This window comes from Jaculus jaculus, chromosome 9, assembly GCF_020740685.1.
Source record: "Jaculus jaculus isolate mJacJac1 chromosome 9, mJacJac1.mat.Y.cur, whole genome shotgun sequence".
NCBI classification, from domain to species: domain Eukaryota; kingdom Metazoa; phylum Chordata; class Mammalia; order Rodentia; family Dipodidae; genus Jaculus; species Jaculus jaculus.
In genome coordinates this window covers 50,417,053-50,437,301 of record NC_059110.1, presented here as the reverse complement: position 1 = coordinate 50,437,301, position 20,249 = coordinate 50,417,053, and the positions used below count along the sequence as shown (strand labels likewise).

At 39.1% G+C, this 20,249-nt stretch overlaps 1 protein-coding gene across 3 annotated transcripts in view; it reads left to right on the top strand.

The window, feature by feature from the left end:
- Window positions 1-20,249, top strand: part of Slc35f1 (solute carrier family 35 member F1) — a 550,909-nt gene that overhangs the window by 484,019 nt on the left and 46,641 nt on the right. For all 3 annotated transcript variants that reach the window (XM_004651243.2, XM_045158979.1, XM_045158978.1), the window contains 3 exons: window positions 6,541-6,697; window positions 9,982-10,034; window positions 18,783-18,937. In XM_004651243.2, the coding sequence (XP_004651300.1) occupies window positions 6,541-6,697; window positions 9,982-10,034; window positions 18,783-18,937 (365 nt within the window). The remainder of the gene's footprint in view (window positions 1-6,540; window positions 6,698-9,981; window positions 10,035-18,782; window positions 18,938-20,249) is intronic.

The following is a 20,249-nucleotide window of genomic DNA, read 5'->3' as shown; positions in this document are numbered from 1 at the left end:
AGCCAGACAAAACCCAGAAAGAAACTCTCCTCGCCACATTATACTCAAACTTCCAAACACACAAACCAAAGAAAAAATATTGAAAGCAGTTAGAGAGAAAAATCAAGTTACCTACAAAAGCAAGCCCATCAGGATTACAGCAGATTATTCAACACAAACTTTTAAAGCCAGAAGGGCTTGGAGTGATATATTCCAAGTTCTGAAAGATAACAACTGTCAACCAAGGTTACTTTATCCTGCAAAGTTATCCATCCAAATAGATGGAGAAATAAAGACATTCCATGACAAAAGCAGGTTAAAGGAGTATCTGAAGACAAAACCAGCTCTACAGAAAATACTTGATAGAATCCTCCATGCTGAACAAAAGGAAAAGCACACATATAAGGAACCTAGAAAAAACCAGCTATACTCAAATACCAGTTAACAGAAGAGAGCACAGGTAGAACAAGTAACACACACACACACACACACAAATGGCAAACATAAATACACACCTTTCAATAATATCTCTTCATATCAACGGTCTCAATGCCCCAACGAAAAGACATAGATTTGCAGACTGGGTTAAAAAGCAGGATCCTACAATTTGTTGTCTCCAAGAAACTCACCTTTCTACAAAGGATAGACATTATCTTAGGGTGAAAGGTTGGAAGACGGTGTTTCAAGCAAATGGGCCTAGAAAACAAGCAGGGGTTGCTATCCTAATATCAGACAGGGTGGACATTAGTCCGAAGTTAGTCAAAAAAGATAAGGAAGGTCACTTTATATTGATTAAGGGCACTCTCCAACAGGAGGACATTACAATCCTAAACATATATGCACCTAACATGGGGGCTCCCAAATTCGTCAAACAAACACTATTAGAACTAAGGTCACAGATAACACCAAACACAGTGGTGGTGGGTGACTTTAACACCCCACTCTCATCAATTGACAGGTCATCCAGGGAAAGAATAAACAGAGAGGCATCTGGACTAAATGAGGTCATAGAAGGAATGGACCTAACAGATATATACAGGACATTTCATCCAAAGGCTGCAGAATATACATTCTATTCAGCAGCACATGGAACATTCTCTAAAATAGACCATATATTAGGACACAAAGCAAATCTTAACAAATTCAGGAAAATTGAAATAATTCCTTGCATTCTATCTGACCACAATGGAATTAAACTACAAATCAGTAACAAGAAAGGCTATAGAGCATACACAAAATCATGGAAACTAAACAATACACTACTAAATGATGAGTGGGTCAATGAAGAAATCAAAAAGGAAATCAAAAAATTTATAGAGTCAAATGATAATGAGAACACAACATACCAAAATCTCTGGGACACAATGAAGGCAGTTCTAAGAGGTAAATTTATAGCCTTAAGTGCCTATATTAAGAAATTAGAAAGGTCGCAAGTAAACGACCTAATGCTTCGCCTTAAAGCCTTGGAAAAAGAAGAACAAGGCAAACCAAAAAGTAGTAGACGGGAAGAAATAATAAAGATTAGGGCAGAAATTAATGAAATAGAAACAAAAAGAACAATCCAAAGAATTAATGAAACAAAGAGTTGGTTCTTTGAAAGGATAAACAAGATTGATAAACCCATAGCAAATCTGACCAAAAGAAAGAGAGAAGAGACACAAATTAATAAAATCAGAGATGAACAAGGTAACATCACAACAGATTCCAGAGAAATTCAAAAAATTATAGGGACATACTATAAAAGCATATACTCCACAAAGTATGAAAATCTGAAAGAAATGGATGATTTCCTTGATCTATATGACCTACCTAAATTAAATCAAAATGAGATTAATCACTTAAATAGACCTATAACAAACATGGAGATCCGAGCAGTTATCAATAATCTCCCAACTAAAAAAAGCCCAGGCCCGGATGGATTCACTGCTGAATTTTACCAGACTTTTAAGGAAGAGCTAACACCATTGCTTCTTAAGCTTTTCCAGGAAATAGAAAAAGAAGGAATCCTACCAAACTCCTTCTATGAGGCCAGCATCACCCTGATACCAAAACCAGGCAAAGATAGAACAAAAAAAGAAAATTACAGACCAATCTCCCTCATGAACATAGATGCAAAAATTCTCAACAAAATATTGGCAAACAGAATACAAGAGTATATCAAAAAGATCATTCACCCTGACCAAGTAGGCTTTATCCCAGAGATGCAGGGATGGTTCAACATACGCAAATCTATAAATGTAATACATTACATAAATGGGTTGAAGGACAAAAATCACATGATCATCTCATTAGATGCAGAGAAAGCATTTGACAAAATCCAACATCCCTTCATGATAAAAGTCCTACAGAGACTGGGAATAGAAGGAACATATCTCAATATAATAAAGGCTATTTATGACAAGCCTACAGCCAACATATTACTAAATGGGGAAAAACTGGAAGCTTTTCCACTAAAATCAGGAACAAGACAAGGGTGTCCACTGTCTCCACTTCTATTTAATATAGTTTTGGAAGTCTTAGCCATAGCAATAAGGCAAGAGACACACATAAAAGGGATACAAATTGGAAAGGAAGAAATCAAGTTATCATTATTTGCAGATGACATGATTCTTTACATAAAGGACCCTAAAGACTCTACTAGCAAGCTGTTAGAGCTGATCAAATCCTACAGCAATGTAGCAGGATACAAAATAAATACACAGAAATCAGTAGCCTTCGTATATGCTAACAACAAACACACAGAGGATGAAATCAGAGAATCACTCCCATTCACAATTGCATCAAAAAAAATAAAATACCTTGGAATAAACCTAACTAAGGAAGTAAAGAATCTATACAATGAGAACTTTAAGACACTCAAGCGAGAAATTGCAGAAGACACTAGAAAGTGGAGAAACATCCCTTGTTCCTGGCTTGGAAGAATCAATATCGTGAAAATGGCAATCTTACCTAAAGCAATCTACACATTTAATGCAATCCCTATCAAAATTCCAAAGGCTTTCTTCATGGAAATAGAAAAAACAATCCAAAAATTCATTTGGAATCATAAAAAACCTCGAATATCTAAAATAATACTGAGCAACAAAAAAGAGGCTGGCGGTATCACCATACCTGATTTTAACCTATACTACAGAGCCATAGTAACAAAAACAGCATGGTACTGGCACAAAAACAGACATGTAGATCAGTGGAACAGAATAGAGGACCCAGATGTAAGCCCAAGTAGCTATAGCCACCTGATATTCGATAAAAATGCCAAAAATACTCATTGGAGAAGAGACAGCCTCTTCAGCAAATGGTGTTTTGAAAACTGGATAAATATCTGCAGAAGGATGAAAATAGATTCTTCTCTCTCGCCATGCACAAGAATTAAGTCCAAATGGATTAAAGACCTTAACATCAGACCGGAAACTTTGAAACTGCTAGAGGAAAAAGTAGGGGAAACCCTTCAACATATTGGTCTTGGCAAAGACTTTCTGAATACAACCCCAATTGCTCAGGCAATAAAACCACAGATTAACCACTGGAACCTAATGAAATTACAAAGATTTTGCACCGCAAAGGACACAGTGAAAAAAGCAAAGAGGCAACCTACAGAATGGGAAAAAATCTTCGCCAGCTATATATCTGATAGAGGATTAATATCTAGGATATACAAAGAACTCAAAAAGTTAACTAATAAGGAATCAAACAGGCCAATCAAAAAATGGGCTAAGGAGCTAAATAGAGAGTTCTCAAAGGAAGAAATACGAATGGCATATAAGCACCTAAAAAAATGTTCTACGTCACTAGTCATCAGGGAAATGCAGATTAAAACTACATTGAGATTCCATCTCACTCCTGTCAGATTGGCCACCATCATGAAAACAAATGATCATAAATGTTGGCGGGGATGTGGAAGAAAAGGAACCCTTCTGCACTGCTGGTGGGAATGCAATCTGGTCCAGCCATTGTGGAAAACAGTGTGGAAGTTCCTAAAGCAGCTAGAGATTGATCTACCATATGACCCAGCTATAGCACTCCTAGGCATATATCCAAAGGACTCATCTCATTTCCTTAGAAGTACATGCTCAACCATGTTTATTGCTGCTCAATTTATAATAGCTGGGAAATGGAACCAGCCTAGATGTCCCTCAACAGATGAGTGGATAATGAAGATGTGGTACATTTATACAATGGAGTTCTACTCAGCGGTAAAGAAAAATGAAGTTATGAAATTTGCAGAAAAATGGATGGACCTGGAAAGTATTATACTAAGTCAGGTAACCCAGGCCCAGAAAGCCAAGCGCCACAATGTCTCCCTCATATGGGGATCCTAGCTACAGATGAATGGGCTTCTGTGTGAGAATGAAAATACTTAGTAGCAGAGGCCAGTAAGTTGAAAAGGAGACATAAACGGTGGAGAAAGGAAGGGAGGAGGATACTTAATAGGTTCATATTGTATATATGTAATTACAATGATTGTAATGGGGAGGTAATATGATTGAGAATGGAATTTCAAATGGGAAAGTGTGGGGGTGGGGAGGGAGGGAATTACCATGGGATATATTTTATAATCATGGAAAATGTTAATAAAAATTTTAAAAAAAAAAAGTTTGTTATAAATTTGTAGTTGACATATAAAGGTTAATCAGGTTGCTAAAGACATCACTCTATCACAGCAGCTTTTATTTCTCTAGGAGATATTCTGAGGGACCTCCTACCAGGTCTGGCTTCTCATCAGAGTCTCATTAAGTTTTCAGTTCATGTGCTAAATAGTGAGAGCAACTCCCCACAGAGCTAAAGAAAGCTCCTGGCCCTTCCATAAACACATTCTTACTCCATTCTCTTGAGAGTGACTCCAACAAGCTGTTGCTTTTCTAAATCTCAAAACTTGCCCTCTCCTGTTCAAATTTTACTAGCAGTGAGAAGTTGCCTATAAAAAAATGGGCCTATTTACAAATATAATTTTCTAAGGTGACCATATGCACCGGTCCATCCAAGCCCTGCCTAGATTCTTCCATGTGAACTCTATCTGAAAAGCACTCAATATATCCAACAGAAGAGTAAAAGTCTACTTCCATAGTTTCAGCTTCCAGCTAATCTTGAAATTCAAAGGTAATCTAGGAATTAGAAACTAATCTCAGATGAGTCATTTCCTCAGGACCTTGTTGGAGTTTGTACCCTTTCCATCCTGTGCCTCTACTGCCCCAGAGCTTCAAGTCGGCTGAGCTGATGGATAGTGACTTGAGTAGCATAGAGTCAGACACTACTTGGGTAGAGAGGCCACCAGTGAGGCTGTGCCCCCCGCTTACTTCCACTCTCTTCTTTCCATGGCTGCACATTTCCTGGAGTGGGAAGAGTTTGTGTAAATATAGGAAATACTGAATAAAGTATTTATCAAAAATTTGCAAGCTGGAGAGATGACTTAATGCGTAAAGTGCTTGCTATAAAGCCTCAGGACCTGAGTTCATATCCCAGAGCCCATATAAAAATGCCAAGCATGGTGACATATGCCTGTAATCCCAGCACGGGAGAGGTGGAGACAGGAAAACCTCTAGACTGCCTTTCTAGACTATCGGAACCTATAAGCTCTAGGTTTCGTCAGACTATTTATCAAAAACGGTAAGGTGAAGGCTGACTGAGGTTCACCCCTTGTCCACCTCTGTCCTCCACACTCACATGCATACCCATGAATGAGCACCTGCACATGAACATGCTTTCACACACATACTAACATGCAACACACACACACACAATTGGGTATAAACCATAATCAACTAAAACTAAATTTAAAGCAATGTTTTCATTTGAAAAGAAGAAAATATTAATATGATGGCAAATTACATATATTTTCAACCCATAAATCCTTTCAGTATCCTTGTGCACATTTTGCATGTGGTCAAAATGTAGTATTAACTACTCTGTTATACCTTCCTTCTCTGACTAGTAGAGGGTGGAACTTGATTTTGTTTATTTTATAACTGGTTCACTAAACAGATGTAAAACACCTTGAAATACACATAGCATCACTGAAGGAGACCTAAAATGAACCCAACATGGCTCAGAAATTTGAGGAAGACAGGGCGGAAAGAATGTTAGAGCCACATATTGGGTCATTATACACAGACATTGCCTCTTCCTCATAACTGATGGCTAACCCCACAATGCATGACCCATAGTCCCCAACAAGGAGGGTCCCTGTGGAGGGAGGGAGGAGGTTAACAATGGTACCAACATGTCTGTATACACTGTGTACATAACTTAAAAAAACATAGCATGTATGTATGTTGACATCTATTTTCAGATACACTGCTATGTAGGAGACATGGATTTGGGGAGAAAAACCTGAAAACAGCTTGATCCTCAAATAGAAAAGGCTAACTTCCAGTGGCACCTACGTAGTAGTCTTTATACCCAAGTACATCTAGAAAACAGATTTTTAAATTTTTTGTTCAATCTTAGAAGTTACAGAACCGCTGATGAAAATGTCAGACTATTATAAAGGAATCTCAACTTGCTGGTTTTAGACTATTATCAAGAAAATGGTAATGAGACTTGGTCTGTTTTCTTTGCTCCTAGGGGAAAATAAGCTGGTCGGGGACCTTCTTGTCTTAGGAGGAGCCACACTCTACGGTATTTCAAATGTGTGGGAAGAATACATTATCCGGACCTTAAGCCGAGTGGAATTTCTGGGAATGATTGGTCTCTTCGGTGCATTTTTTAGTGGAATTCAATTGTGAGTAAAAATAACAAGAAATTCAAAGCCTATAAATGGATCTTATTTTTATGAGTTTCATCCTTGGAGTGTAAAAATCAAGATAGAACAGTATTCATTAACCTCCCATATAGAGGTCTAATAAATTCTGCAACTCAGTATCCTTATAACTAAATTACTTCTAAACTAAACAAGTTTATTACAAATTATTATAAAAATATTTATTAGGGCTTCAGAGATGGCTCAGCAGTTAAAGCATTTCACTGCAGACCCTAACACCCCAAGTTGGATTCTCCAATACCCACATAAAGACATATGCACAGAATGGAGCATACATCTGGAGTCTGCTTGCAGAGGCTGGAAGCCCTGGTGCTCCCATTCTCTCTGTTGGTCTCTCTTCATCTCTCTCTACTTGCAAACACAAAGAAATTTTAAAAAAATATTCACAAAACAATTATTAGACCTTTTTTCCCTTTGCAAAAAAAAAGTATATGAAGTACATGCATTCTCTGAAACCAGGGCATGAATTATTTAGAGAAGTAAAAAATAACTTACTAGTGTCTAGTACATGAGATGCTTGCTGGGTATGTAAGGTATCTTGGAGTAGATTCAGATTAGGTGCTATAGATGAGTGAGACTATGTGGCAATTTTTTTTCTGTGATTGGGTAAGTTCACTGAGGATGATCTGTTCCAGGTTCACCCATTTTTCCTCAAATTTCTTTGTGTCATTTTTTTTCACTGTTGTTTAGAATTCCATTGTGTAGATAGACCACATCTTAGTTATCCATTCTTCTAGTGATGGACATCTGGATTGATTCCAGCTCTTAGCTATTACGAATTGAGCCACTACAAACATGGTTGAGCAAATCTCCCTGGCCTGTGGTTTGAAGATTTTAGGGTAGATGCCCAATAAGGGAATAACTGGGTCTGTTGGTAACTCTATAGTCAGCTTTTTCAGAAGTCTCCATATTGCTTTCCAAAGTGGTTGTACCATCTTACATTCCCACCAACAGTGGATGAGTGCTCCTACTCCTCCACATCCTCGCCAGCATTTATTTTCATTTGATTTTTTGATGTTTGCTATTCTTATTGGGGTAAGGTGGAATCTCATAGTTGTTTTAATTTACATTTCTCTGATGATTAGGGATGATGAACATTTTCTTAAGTGTGTGTTTGCCATTTGTATTTCTTCCTCTGTGAACTACCTCTTCAGCTCTTTGCCCCATTTTGTGAGTGGGGTGTTTGACTTCTTACTGTTTAGATTTTTGAGATGTTTGTAGATTCTAGAGATTAGGCCTCTATCAGTTGAATAAAACCCACAAATATTTTCTCCCATTCTGTGGGTAATCTATTGGCTTTGCTTATTGTATGCTTGTCTGTAAAGAAACTCTTCAGCTTCATGTGATCCCATTGGTTGAGGGACTGTTTAAGATCGTGAGCTACTGGGGTTTTGTTCAGGAAATCTTTTTCCATTCCTATATCATGGAAAGTACTTCCTAAATTTTCTTCCAGTAACATTCAAGTTTCTGGTCTTATATTGAGGTCTTTGATCCATTTGGATTTGAGTGTAGTGTATGGTTAAATGTGTGAATCAAGTTTCAGTTTCCTGTGTGTGGTTACCCAGTTTGTCCAGCACCATTTGTTGAAGATGCTGTCTTTTTTCCAGCCTATATTGTTCGGACCTTTGTTGAATATCAAGTAGCTATAGTTGCTTGACCCAAAGCCAAAAAAAACCTTACAAAAGTCATGATTTGGTGACATTCTCTTTACTAGTTCTTTTTCATAAGAAGTGTTCTTTTATTGCCCATGGATGTGTGTGAATGATCCACATTTCAAATTCAATTCTCAGGGCTGGAAAGATGGTTTAGTGGTTATGACACTTTCTGGCAAAGCCAAAGGACCCAAGTTCAATTCCTCAGGACCCATGTAAGCCAGGTGCACAAGGTGACACATGGGTCTGGAGTTCATTTACAGTGGCTAGAGGCCCTGGTTCATTCTTTCTCTCTCTCTCTCTCTCCCTCTCGCCCCCCCCTGAAATAAATAAATAAATAAATATAAAATAAAATTCTCAGAATTTAATATTTTAATTTTCCTTTAGAAGGTAGAGATCTAACACTGACATGCACTAAGCATCAGAAAGTGAAAAGTGACAGTTCTGCAATAATTCTGGAATTGGAACATGAATCATCACCTAATGCATCATCTAGTAACTAGAATTTGTTTCAAACAAAGCATAATTTTCCACCAGTAAAAAAATATAATTTAGCTTCATATAAAGAGTAAAATTGAATTTCATCAACCCTTTTATGTGAACAAGCAATTCTTTTTTCACCAAATTTCTTCCTACAAACAAGTCTCTATAATTGCATTGGTTTAGTACCTGAAATTATTAATGCAAGATGTTTTGTTATCACAGTAAGCATTTTTTGCATAAAGACTCTGTCCAGCATCTATCCAAATCCCACTGTCCTGAAATATTGGTGGAAAACTTCATAGCAAACAAGGAACTGAGATGGGAAGACTGAGAATTTATTTTGGGTTCATTTCAAAAGCTTAATGACATTTGAAATCCCTTAAATGTGATGCTTCATCTTTGTGAGAGGAAATGAGATTTTTTTAGTTCCACAGTCATAGCCAACATTCTACAGACAAGTGGCTTTTTTAAATAGATTATTATTTTGTACTCCACAATATATATTCTAAGATCTGCTTCATATTTTTTGTTATTGTCTGTTACTCCTGATTGAGCTCTTTGGGCGACACTCTAGTTCACTCCTAGAACTGAAAGCATAGATATCACATAAGAACTTGTCAGAAATGCACCTCCATGAGCCCAACCCAGATTTACGGAGACTAAACCTCTTGGGGATGAGGCCTAGTATATGGTGTTTTACTATACTTTCTAGGTAGTCCTGTAAGAACCACTGCTGTAAGAATCACTGTTCAATCAGCAAATTGATTTATCCTGTAAACAGAAAATTTCTCTACCTCACTGTTTGCTTCTTAGAAGGCATCTGAGCAGTAGGGGAAAAAAAAAAAACACTAAACTGGGCAGCTTGTTTGGATAAAAATAGTTAAGACTTGAATTCCATCATAGCACTAGCTGCTTTCCCTGCTGCTGGCCACATCTAGAAACGTGATATCTGGCATAGACCATGGACTGCCTCTGCATAGCCATTATTTTTGAAATTCAATACAAATATTAAAGGAGTATTCCTTTAATATTTGTGTGAATATGGTATAGATAGAGAATAGGAAACAGTATATGTCATGCTCATCAGCTCTACTGTTTTTGAATCTGCAGAGCCATCATGGAGCACAAGGAACTGTTGAAGGTGCCCTGGGACTGGCAAATAGGTAAGGTGGCTGTTCACCTCACATACTGCTTTTCAGGAAATCTGAGAAATGTGTTTGAAAAGTGATGTAAGTTAGGTAGGGAGTATGAAGAAGAACGGGATTTAGAACAGCAGGATACGAATGAAGATGAAATTGCTTCCTATTTGAAGAATCTTTTCACATGGTCTGAAACTGGTTTGCATGGCTCAGCTTGTCTTATACTTGAGCCTCCGCATATTAGCACTGGAAAGTGCTTTTGGTGACATAGAAGTTGGTAATGAGGCTAAAGAACAACCATAAAAGAAAATGATTGAGGCAGTGATAGCACAGAAATGACAGCAATTTTCTGTGGTCAGGAAACACAAAACTTATGTGATCATTGATTAGTAAAGGGGAAAGACTGAATTTAGCAAAAAGGCATGAAAAGACACAATGTAATGGGCATCTAGAATCCATATAACCCTTTTCAGAAGGAGCAGTTTGAACATAAGAAATGGTTAATTGATCTCCAAATGGACTTGGAAAACACCAGACATACTTTGAGGTAGTTAATAATCATGTAGGGCATTTCACATTCCAACTGTTTCTAAAGTCACTTTTCTCTAAAAAAATTAATCAAGGATTTCAGCTGCTCAGTGTGGTGGTTTGAGTCATATGTGCCCCATAGACTCATGTGTTCTGAATACTTGGTCCCCAGCTGATGACAAAGTGGAAGGTGGAGCCTTGCTGAAGGAGGTGTGTTAGGGATTGACTTAGGTGTGTTAAAGCCCCAATTCCTTGCTAGAATCTAGTTTATTCTCTTGCTGCTATTTTCTACTTGCTGTGGCATAAGTGATGACTAGCCTCTGCTCATGACATACTTTCCCCTGCAATGGTGGTGCTTCCCCTTGACACTAAGCCAAAATAAAACCTTTCTTCTTATCAGCTGGTTTTGGTTGGGTGCTTTGTTTTGGCAATGAAAACGTCCTATAGTACTCGGTGGTACTCTAGTGATTGATCACACAGAAAACCCGAAAGGAACTATCACTTAGTACCTGAGAAGGCTTACCCTGAGTTACAAGGGTCCCAGCAGTGAACACAAAGCTTGAGCTTAAGCCAAGCAGGGATGGACTCAGGAAATGTGTGCCAAATGAATATACATCAGGCCTAGAAATGCAGTCATTGCCCTATCACTTCCAACTCAGCTAGCTTTGCTATAAGCGACACCTTCAGTTACTTGCTTCTTCCACAAGGAAAGACATCAATGATAAACTCTCTTGCATCACTTTACCTATGCCCAGCCCATAAGATTCCAGAACTGACTCACTGTCAAAGTCATTCCCTCTGAAGGCATATGGAGTAACAGAAGTCATCATGGCCTTCCTGATGGGTTATCTCAGTGGCTTCAAGGGCTGACTAGCCCTTGTATTTATCCAGAGTCACTCCACATATTTCTATCTCAAATGTGGGTGTAGAATGTTGTAATTAAATGGAAATAGGAAGAGAAAAGGAGAACAGCTGGAAAAGTTGTCAGCTGCAGAATAGAGAGGCAGGCATCTTTGTGGCTGGTGAAGTCGGGTCTCTCAAATGTCGCTTGTGCTTTGCACTTCTTATGCAGTAGTGTGTGAGGATAATTTAATAATGATGGTAATGGCAGTAATCAAAAAGAATCTGTCCTAATTACATAGATGTTGTGTGCATATACATTGAGATTCGATTACAATTAAGTATTAGTTAAATGCTCTATCAAAAGAGAGTTTTATCCTGAGCTCTCAGATTTCCATTAAGGAATCAGTCCTCTGTAGTCCAAGATGATGAAGACAGTGTAAAAGGTACAAGGTTACAGAGCCATCAGATTAATTTCTGACTGAAAATGTGGCCAAAAATGGCCTAAAAATAAAGTATATAATTAACCTTTTCTTCTGAAGGATTTGTAGGGTTGAACTTGATATTTCAATACCACACCCACCTTGTTCTCATTAGATCACCCTGACTAACTGTGTGGTCTAGTCATCTAGCTCAGTTCTAACCACATGACATCCAACAAATCAGTGTTCATTAAATGAGCTTGTGCGTGAATAACAGAAGAAGTGCCTCTACTCTGCCTCTCCTCACACATTAAGCAAAAATGAAGTGGTGGAAACAATAGCAGGGTTTAGGCATGACATTATGCTTATTTCTGGGGAGAATGGAGATGAATGGCAGAGAAGTAAATGAAAGTCATGGTTCAAAGAGATAGGGGAGGTTAGCATTCTGTCAGAAAGTCACCCAAGGATGACTCAAGAGTCACACCTGCACTCAGCTTTGGTTGTGGTGTGCTAGTAAAGAGCTCACATTGCTTTATTTAAGAGGGTACACATACACACACACACACACACACACACACACACACACACACAGAGTATCCATGGCAGTCTTCATGTGCTATGATTGGCCAGTGAGTTTCTCTCCTTTCTCTGCACAGCCATAATTTACCTCATGCCACCTGTTGCAGTCAGGTTCACATTGCTGGCAGAAATAACTTGACCAAGACCAGATTTTGGGAAAAACATGGTTTATTTTGGTTTATAGACTTGAGGGGAGGCTCCATGATGGCAAGGGAAAATTATGGCATGAGCAGAAGCTGGACATCATCCCTTGATCAATATCAGGTAAACAACAGGAACAGGAGAGCATGCCAACCACTGGAAACTGGCTATAACACTCGTAAGCCTACTCCACAAAATACTGTCTCCAGGTGGCTTTAATTTCCACATGTAATCATCTGGGGAGACTAGCATTCAGAATACCTAAGTTTATGGGGGATACCTGAATCAAACTACTACATTCTGTCCCTGGCCCCCATAAGCTGATAACCATCCATGATATAAAATACAATGCATTCATCCAACTTTAAAAGTTCCCATAGTTCTTATCAATCCTAATGTTGTTCAAAACCATTCCCATAGTCCAAGATCTTTAAACTGAGCCATAATACCAAAAATAAACCAAAAAACAACCCATAATGACACAGAATAAACACTCATATTGCAAAAGCTGGCACTGGGTATAGCAAAGAAATATTCAACCAATATAAAATTTAAACAGGGAAAACATCAAACTCTGTAGTTCCAAGTCCAACAACTCTAGTCAGTGACAAGTCTCCAAGTCCTACTAGCAACTAGCAACAGTCTCTGGAGTTCCAATTCCTCCCCTCCAGCAAGGCTACTCACAGTCCTGGAAAGGTTCAAATGGGACCAGTAGCTCTCTTTAGCAGCCTCTCATGGTCCCAGAATTTCCACTGGGTCTCCACTGCAACCCACAGTCCATCCTTATGGCTCCATTGGGTCTCCATGCAGGCTGCCCATGGCCATTTCCAAAGCACAAGACCATGTTTCAAATTCAATGACCCTCTCTTTCCTACATTTCCTACACTCCATAATGCTAGGTGGGGTGACAATTAGTTAATCTGGGGGGGGGAATGAAGCATTCTTTGAAGAGCTCACACTCCTTGAGCATTCAGACCCCTTCAAAAGACTGTGTTCTGTTGTTACAATGCTGGTCAGTTGGCCCATTCTCAATGGTTGTAATCTCTCATGCAATTACAGCTGAACAGGCAGCAGATTCAGCCAAAAGATTTCATTTCTGTGCCATATCCCACTCTCACATCAGTCTGTTTCTACACAAAGCAACCCTGCCTGTGTCTCAGGACACAGGCATAACAGCAAGCCTCTCCCACAAGTTGCTTCTAACCCAGTCCAGGCAAATCTCTTACCCTCACAAGCCAAACCTCACAGTTCATAGTTCTTACTGCATTCAGATCTTTCAGCTGTGACCAGAATAGTCCATCAAGCTCTACTTACAGCACTTCAAAGCATCTCTTAGGCAAAGGTTTCAACTCCTTCCACATTCCTCTTGAAAATCAGCTCTCAAAGGCCAAACCACACAGTCAGATGTCTAGCAGCAATCCCACTCCTCAGTACCACTTTACTATTGTAGTTAGATTCACATTGCTGGCAGAAACCACCCTACCAAGAGCAGATTTGGGGAAAAAAAGGGGGGGGTTATTTTGGTTTACAGATTCAAGGGGATGCTACATGATGGCAGGGAAAAACAATGGCGTGAGCAGAGGTTGGACATCATCTCCTGGCCAACATTAGTTGCACAACACAAAAAGGAGAGCATGCCAAACACTGGCATGGGGAAACTGGCTAAAATACCCATAAGCCTGCCCCAAAAATACACTGTCTCCATGAGGCCTTGATTTCCAATTGCTATCAGCTGGGGAGACTAGCATTTAGGATACCTAAGTTTATGGGGGATACCTGGATCAAACCACCTCACCATCTCTGGAGCAACTCATGTTATTCCCTTATCAATACAGAAAGAGTTCCCCTATGTGGTAAGTTGGGAAGTAAGTGCTTTGCATTTTCTGGATTTGATGAAATTTTTAAAAAACAGATTATTATTTTCCTACAATGTGGACCAATTTAAAAATACAGAGTAATTAAAAGCAAAAAGATAATAGTTATGCTTGCTTTATCCTTTTTTTATTCTACTGAACAAAAAGACATGTTGTGATTATCTAATCAATAAACTCAAGTAAAATGTATGACTTAATACAGCTAAAGTGTCCTCCCTGGGAGCAGGCACATTAGACTCACAGCCAGAAATCTAATAAATTAAATGCTCCCTTTTCCCACTTATTGTTAATGGCTGTGTAAACATGTGTGAGCTGATGTGCAATCATGTGTCATAAGAAAAAGGAATGTACTAGGTGGGGATCAGTTGTCAGAGGCTTATAGCATGGAGGGATTTTTTTCACTTACTTTTTGTTGTTGTTGTTTCTCAAGGTAGGGTCTTTCTCTAGGCTGGCTGACCTGGAATTCACTGTGTAGTCTCAGGCTGGCCTTGAACTCAGTAATCTGTCTATCTCTGCCTTCCAAGTTCTGGGATTAAGGGTGTGTGCTACCATTCCAGGCTCACTTTCTTTCTTTCTGTTTTTTTTTTTTTTTTTTTTTTTTTTGAGACAGGGTCTCCTGCTTAGAAATTTAGCTCAAGCTCTTCCTAAATTCACTAATCTTCTAGTCTCAGTCTCATACAGGCTAGGATTCCAAGAGTGAAACATTATTCCCAGCTTTTTAATATTGTGGTTGCTGATTTTTTTATTATTTTTTTATTTTTTGGTAGATCACATCATGTTAGGACCCCACTACAAGCTGTTTAGTGCCTTCCTATTTCAAATAGAAAAAGATATGTATTTTTCCAATATATACAGAGTCTGGCATAATCCATCCCCTCCCTCATTTTCCTCCCTCATTCTTCTTATGACCATTCAGCCACTGTGGTCTCTGTAAGATCCTAAAATAATCCATGTGACCTTTCTCCTTACACATATTTGGCATATAGATTTCTCTGCCCAGAATATTCTTATGTCCTCTGACCTCCATTTAGACCTGAAGTATTTGTGGTAAATGCTACCTGACAAAGCAGCCTTACATGGCATCTGTTGCAGTCAGCTTTGCATTGCTGGTAGAAATCACCCAACCAAGATCAGCTTGTGGGAAAAAAAAGAGGGTTATTTTGGCTCATAGGCTTTAAGGGAAGCTCCATGATGGCAGGGGGAAATGATGGCATGAGCAGGGGATGGATATCACCCCCTGGTCCATATAAGGTAGACAATAGCAACAGGAGGTCTGCCAAACACTGGTATGGGGAAACTGGCTATTACATCCATAAGCCTGCCCCCAACAATACACTCCCTCCAGGAGGCATTGATTCCCAGTCTCCATCAGCTGGGAACCTAGCATTCAGAACACCTAAGTTTATGGGAGACACCTGAATCAAACCACCACATTCCACCCGTAGCCCCCATAAACTGATAACCATGTGTTATATAAAGTGCAATGCATTCATCCAACTTTAAAATTCCCTATAGTTTTTATCAATTCCAATGATGCTCATACATCCCCATAGTCCAAGATCTTTAAACTGAGCCATAATACCAAAAAATAACCATAATGACACAGAATAAACATTCACACTGCAAAAGACAACATTGGGCATATCAAAGAAAACTCAAGCAATACATGATTTAAACAGGCCAAATACCAAATTCTGTAGCTCCAAGTCCAACAACTCAAGCCATCCTCAAATCTCCAAGTCTGATAGTTCTAACCAGCAACATTCTCTGGTATTCCAATTCCACCCCTCCACCTTGGCTACTCACAGTCCTGGAAAACTTCATCCGGGCGGCATCTTTCCTTAGCGGCCATCTTGTGGTCCCGGCATCTCCACTGGGTCTCCACTGCAATCCACGGTTCATCCTCATGGCCCCATGGGGTCTCTATGCAGGCATCCAGCAACCTTCTTCACACTGCCCATTGTCATTTTCAAAACACAATACCATGTTGCAAACTCAATCACTCTCTCCTGCATTTCTTATGCTCCACAATACAAGGTAGGGTGCCAATTTGTTAATCCAGGGGGGAATAAAGCAGACTTGGAAGAACAGGACACTCCTTGAGCATTCAGGCCCCTTCAAAAGAGTCTACATTCTTCCTGTTGCCCCAGTACAGGTCAGCTGGCCCAATCTCAAAGGTTGTAATCTCGCAATTGCAGCTGAATGGCCAACAGTTCACCCAAAGTTTTTTTTTTTTTTTTTTTTTTTTTTCCCTGTTCTATATCCCTCTGCTCATACCAGTTCATTTCTACACAAAGCAACCCTGCACAACTTCTCAGAACACAGGCATAACAGCAAGCTTTTCTCACAAACTGCTAGCCCAGTCCAGGCACAGCTCTTTCTCACCCTAACAAGCCAAACTTCACAGTCCATAGTTCTTACTGCATTCAGATCTTTCAACTCTGACCAGAATAGTCCATCAAGCTGTACTTACAGCACTGCAAGGCATCTCTTAGGCCAGGGTTTCAAATCCTTTCACATTCCTCTTGAAAATCAGCTCCAAAAGGCCAAAGCCACACAGTCAGGTGTCTAGCAGCAATCCCATTCCTTGGTACCACTTTACTGTTGCAGTCAGGTTCACATTGCTGGTAGAAATCACCCAACCAAGAGCAGCTTGTGGGGGAAAGAGGTTTATTTTGCTTACGGGCTTGAGAGGAAGCTTCATGAAGGCAGGAGAAAAAGATGGCATGAGCAGAGGGTGGACATCACCCCCTGGCCCATATAAGGTAGACAACAACAAGACAGTGTGCATGAGGAAACTGGCTATAACACCCATAAGCCCACCCCCAACCATACACTCCCTCCAGGAGGCATTAATTTTGAAATCTCCATCAGCTGGGAACCTACATTCAGAAAACCTATGTATATGGGGGGACACCTAAATTAAACTACCACAGTATGCTTCTTAAGCCCTTTCTCTGAAAGAAACCCTTTTCTTCCTGCATGGAGCCAATATTGAGCAAAGCTTCTTACTATTACATGGGCTTCCTAGTTAGTATGACAGTGCTGAGGGCAAAGTGAGCTCTCAGTGAAATGGCTGAATAAATGAGGAAATGCAAAAGACTAGAGCCAACAGGTCCGAATTTGCCTATATTGTGCCAGGTAGGTTAGGATTCTGGAACTAAGCCCAGTCATTATATGATCTAAATCAGTGATGTGCTTGTAATGAAGGGAAGGAGGGACGAAAAAAAGGGGGAAGAAGATAGACAAGGTTCTCGTGTTTCCAGGCTATATTTTATTCAAATTGACTACTTTTAGTGGAAAATTTTAAAGTGAATTTTGTTCCTACTCAATTAATCACAGATTATTAAAAGAAATACTGAATTTAATTGTTATGTCTTTTCATGAGTTAGTCATAGACTATCTAGTATTTATTACATTTTCTACTTGGTTAAAATGAAAATGAATTATAAGTAGAGTAAAACTCAGGTGCATGGAAATTTATTTTTAGAGAATTAAATTTTCTAATGGAAAATCTAAAAACATCTGCTATGACAGAATGCACATTGAGATGAGGTCTCCTGTCTTAATGAAACTGGCAAGCAGCAATCCTCTCTATCAGCATGGAGGGCATGTCCACCCCACTAGAGGGGGCTGTTGTACTGGAAAAAGAGCCTAGATCTAGTTATAACCTCTGCCATGGGCCATCCAAAACTCATGCAATTATTGTGTCTGCATAATTGTGGTACACACACACACACATAGAGAGAGAGAGACATAGATGAAGCAAGGGAATATATATATCTTTTCTACCATGACATAAGAATAGGGCACAGTGTTTGGAGGTAGAGATGAACATAATTTAGGAATTTTGAATATAATAATAGATCCCCTGTGCTCAAAACAAGGTTGTATTCTGTGCAAAGATATACAGTTAGGATTCCAGCTTAGTATTCCAACTCTAGCTCTCTTTGATATATAATCTCTTCAACAACTATGTACTTTGTTCATCATTATGAATACATGATGTCATACCATTTTATTGTTTTGGAAGTAAAAAGTCCAAGAAGTTTTAAAAAGTTTAAAACCATGTGGGCAGCAAAATAATTGTAGCACTCTTGGAAATAAAATTTAGAAGTCTCTAAATATTTCCACTATGAGGTTCTTCCCACAGAAGCAAATGTCAGATATGGAGGAAGAAGCATAAAGTTTATTTTCCACAAATAAGTTTTAACTTTTTACTTTATATTTCATCTATGAATGTGCCAATATTAAGTCGCAGTTAATGTGGTGAAAGAAAAGCCTCCTATGGTGAGTTACAGATGGTGTGCACCCTTCCCTTCCTTCTTCCAGTATGGATGCTGAAGATGTTGGAGGAGGCCTTGATGTTCCCTTTCTTTGCCCCCTAGGACTACTATATGTGGGCTTCAGTGCCTGCATGTTTGGTCTCTACAGCTTTATGCCAGTTGTCATAAAGAAAACCAGTGCCACCTCCGTCAATCTTTCTCTGCTCACTGCAGATTTGTACAGCCTGTTCTGTGGACTGTTTCTTTTCCACTACAAGGTAAGTTGACTCAAAATTCCTTTGTGACAATGAAAGTTTGTATGGTATAACAAGCATTGGTGGGATTGGAGTGCCCTGAGTTTATGCATAGAGTGGGAATTCAGCTCTGTGTTTAGCTCCCAAGATTTGTATATTCACATTTCACCTCAAGACAAAGGCAACATTTTGTTCTCAGAGACCAGGAAGTAGGAACAAGTTATGGTTAAAAAAAAAAAAAAAGCAAAATTCATAGGGAAATGAGCTTTTGAATGATAGGGAACAGATTTTCCTATGTTATTCAGCCTAGAAGCTACTATTCCCAACTGAAACTTAGAAAGATTGGTACAATTCCTATGCTACAGCTGCAGAATGGATTCTTCTGAAGACACTGGCATATTGTGTTCTCTATATAGGAAAGACACAATCCCTACAGTTACCAATTTGCCAGTGCTTGTATGGCAAATATAAATGTAAAATGTAATGTATTTATTTTTAATATCTTTTTTCATGTGTATATTGTGTTCATGCAAGTGTGTGTGTGTGTGCATGCATGCAAGTGCCTGTATTTGTGCATGTGCATATAGAAAACAGAAGTCTACATCAAGTGCCTGCTTTAGTCACTGTCCACCTTATTTTTTGAGGCAGAAGCTAGAGTTCACCAATTCAGCTAAACTAGCCAGCCAGCAAGCACCAAGAATCCTCCTGTCTCCACCTCCCCAGCACTTGGATTATACACATTCACTGCCACACTTAGCACATATTTGGGTTCTAGGGCTCCAAACTCAAGCCCTTATGCTTGCATGACAAGCACTTTACCAATTTCGTTTTAATATAGTTTCTTTACTAAAACATTGAGGTTTAGTAAAAGGATGCAAAGACATATTACCAAGCATTTATAGTCAATGTAGCAATACTAAACAAAAAAAAAAAAAAAAAAAAAGAAACTGTTGTCCCACCAAAAGTGGTCATCTCTTAGAATGCAAGATCTTATACACATCTTCACAGAGGCAGGCATGACTACTTGACTGTGCAGTCTGATATTATTCTTCTTAAGACTTCACTTGTATCCATTGATAACCAGTTATAATAATTGGTGTGTAGGAAGAAACCACTCCATTTCTTCTTTAGTCCTATAAAGTGCCAACTGGGACATAAAACAATGTGGCCAAGTGTAGAATGTTCAAGCATATAAGTCCAAAAGTAGGACAGGCAAAAGAAGAAAAAGCAGCTAAAACAAGACCCTATCTGTCACTACCAGCCAAGTATTGCACTAGCAGAAATACAGCTGACATCACCAGTGCACAGTGTGACCTAATGGGGGTGTTGATGAGCA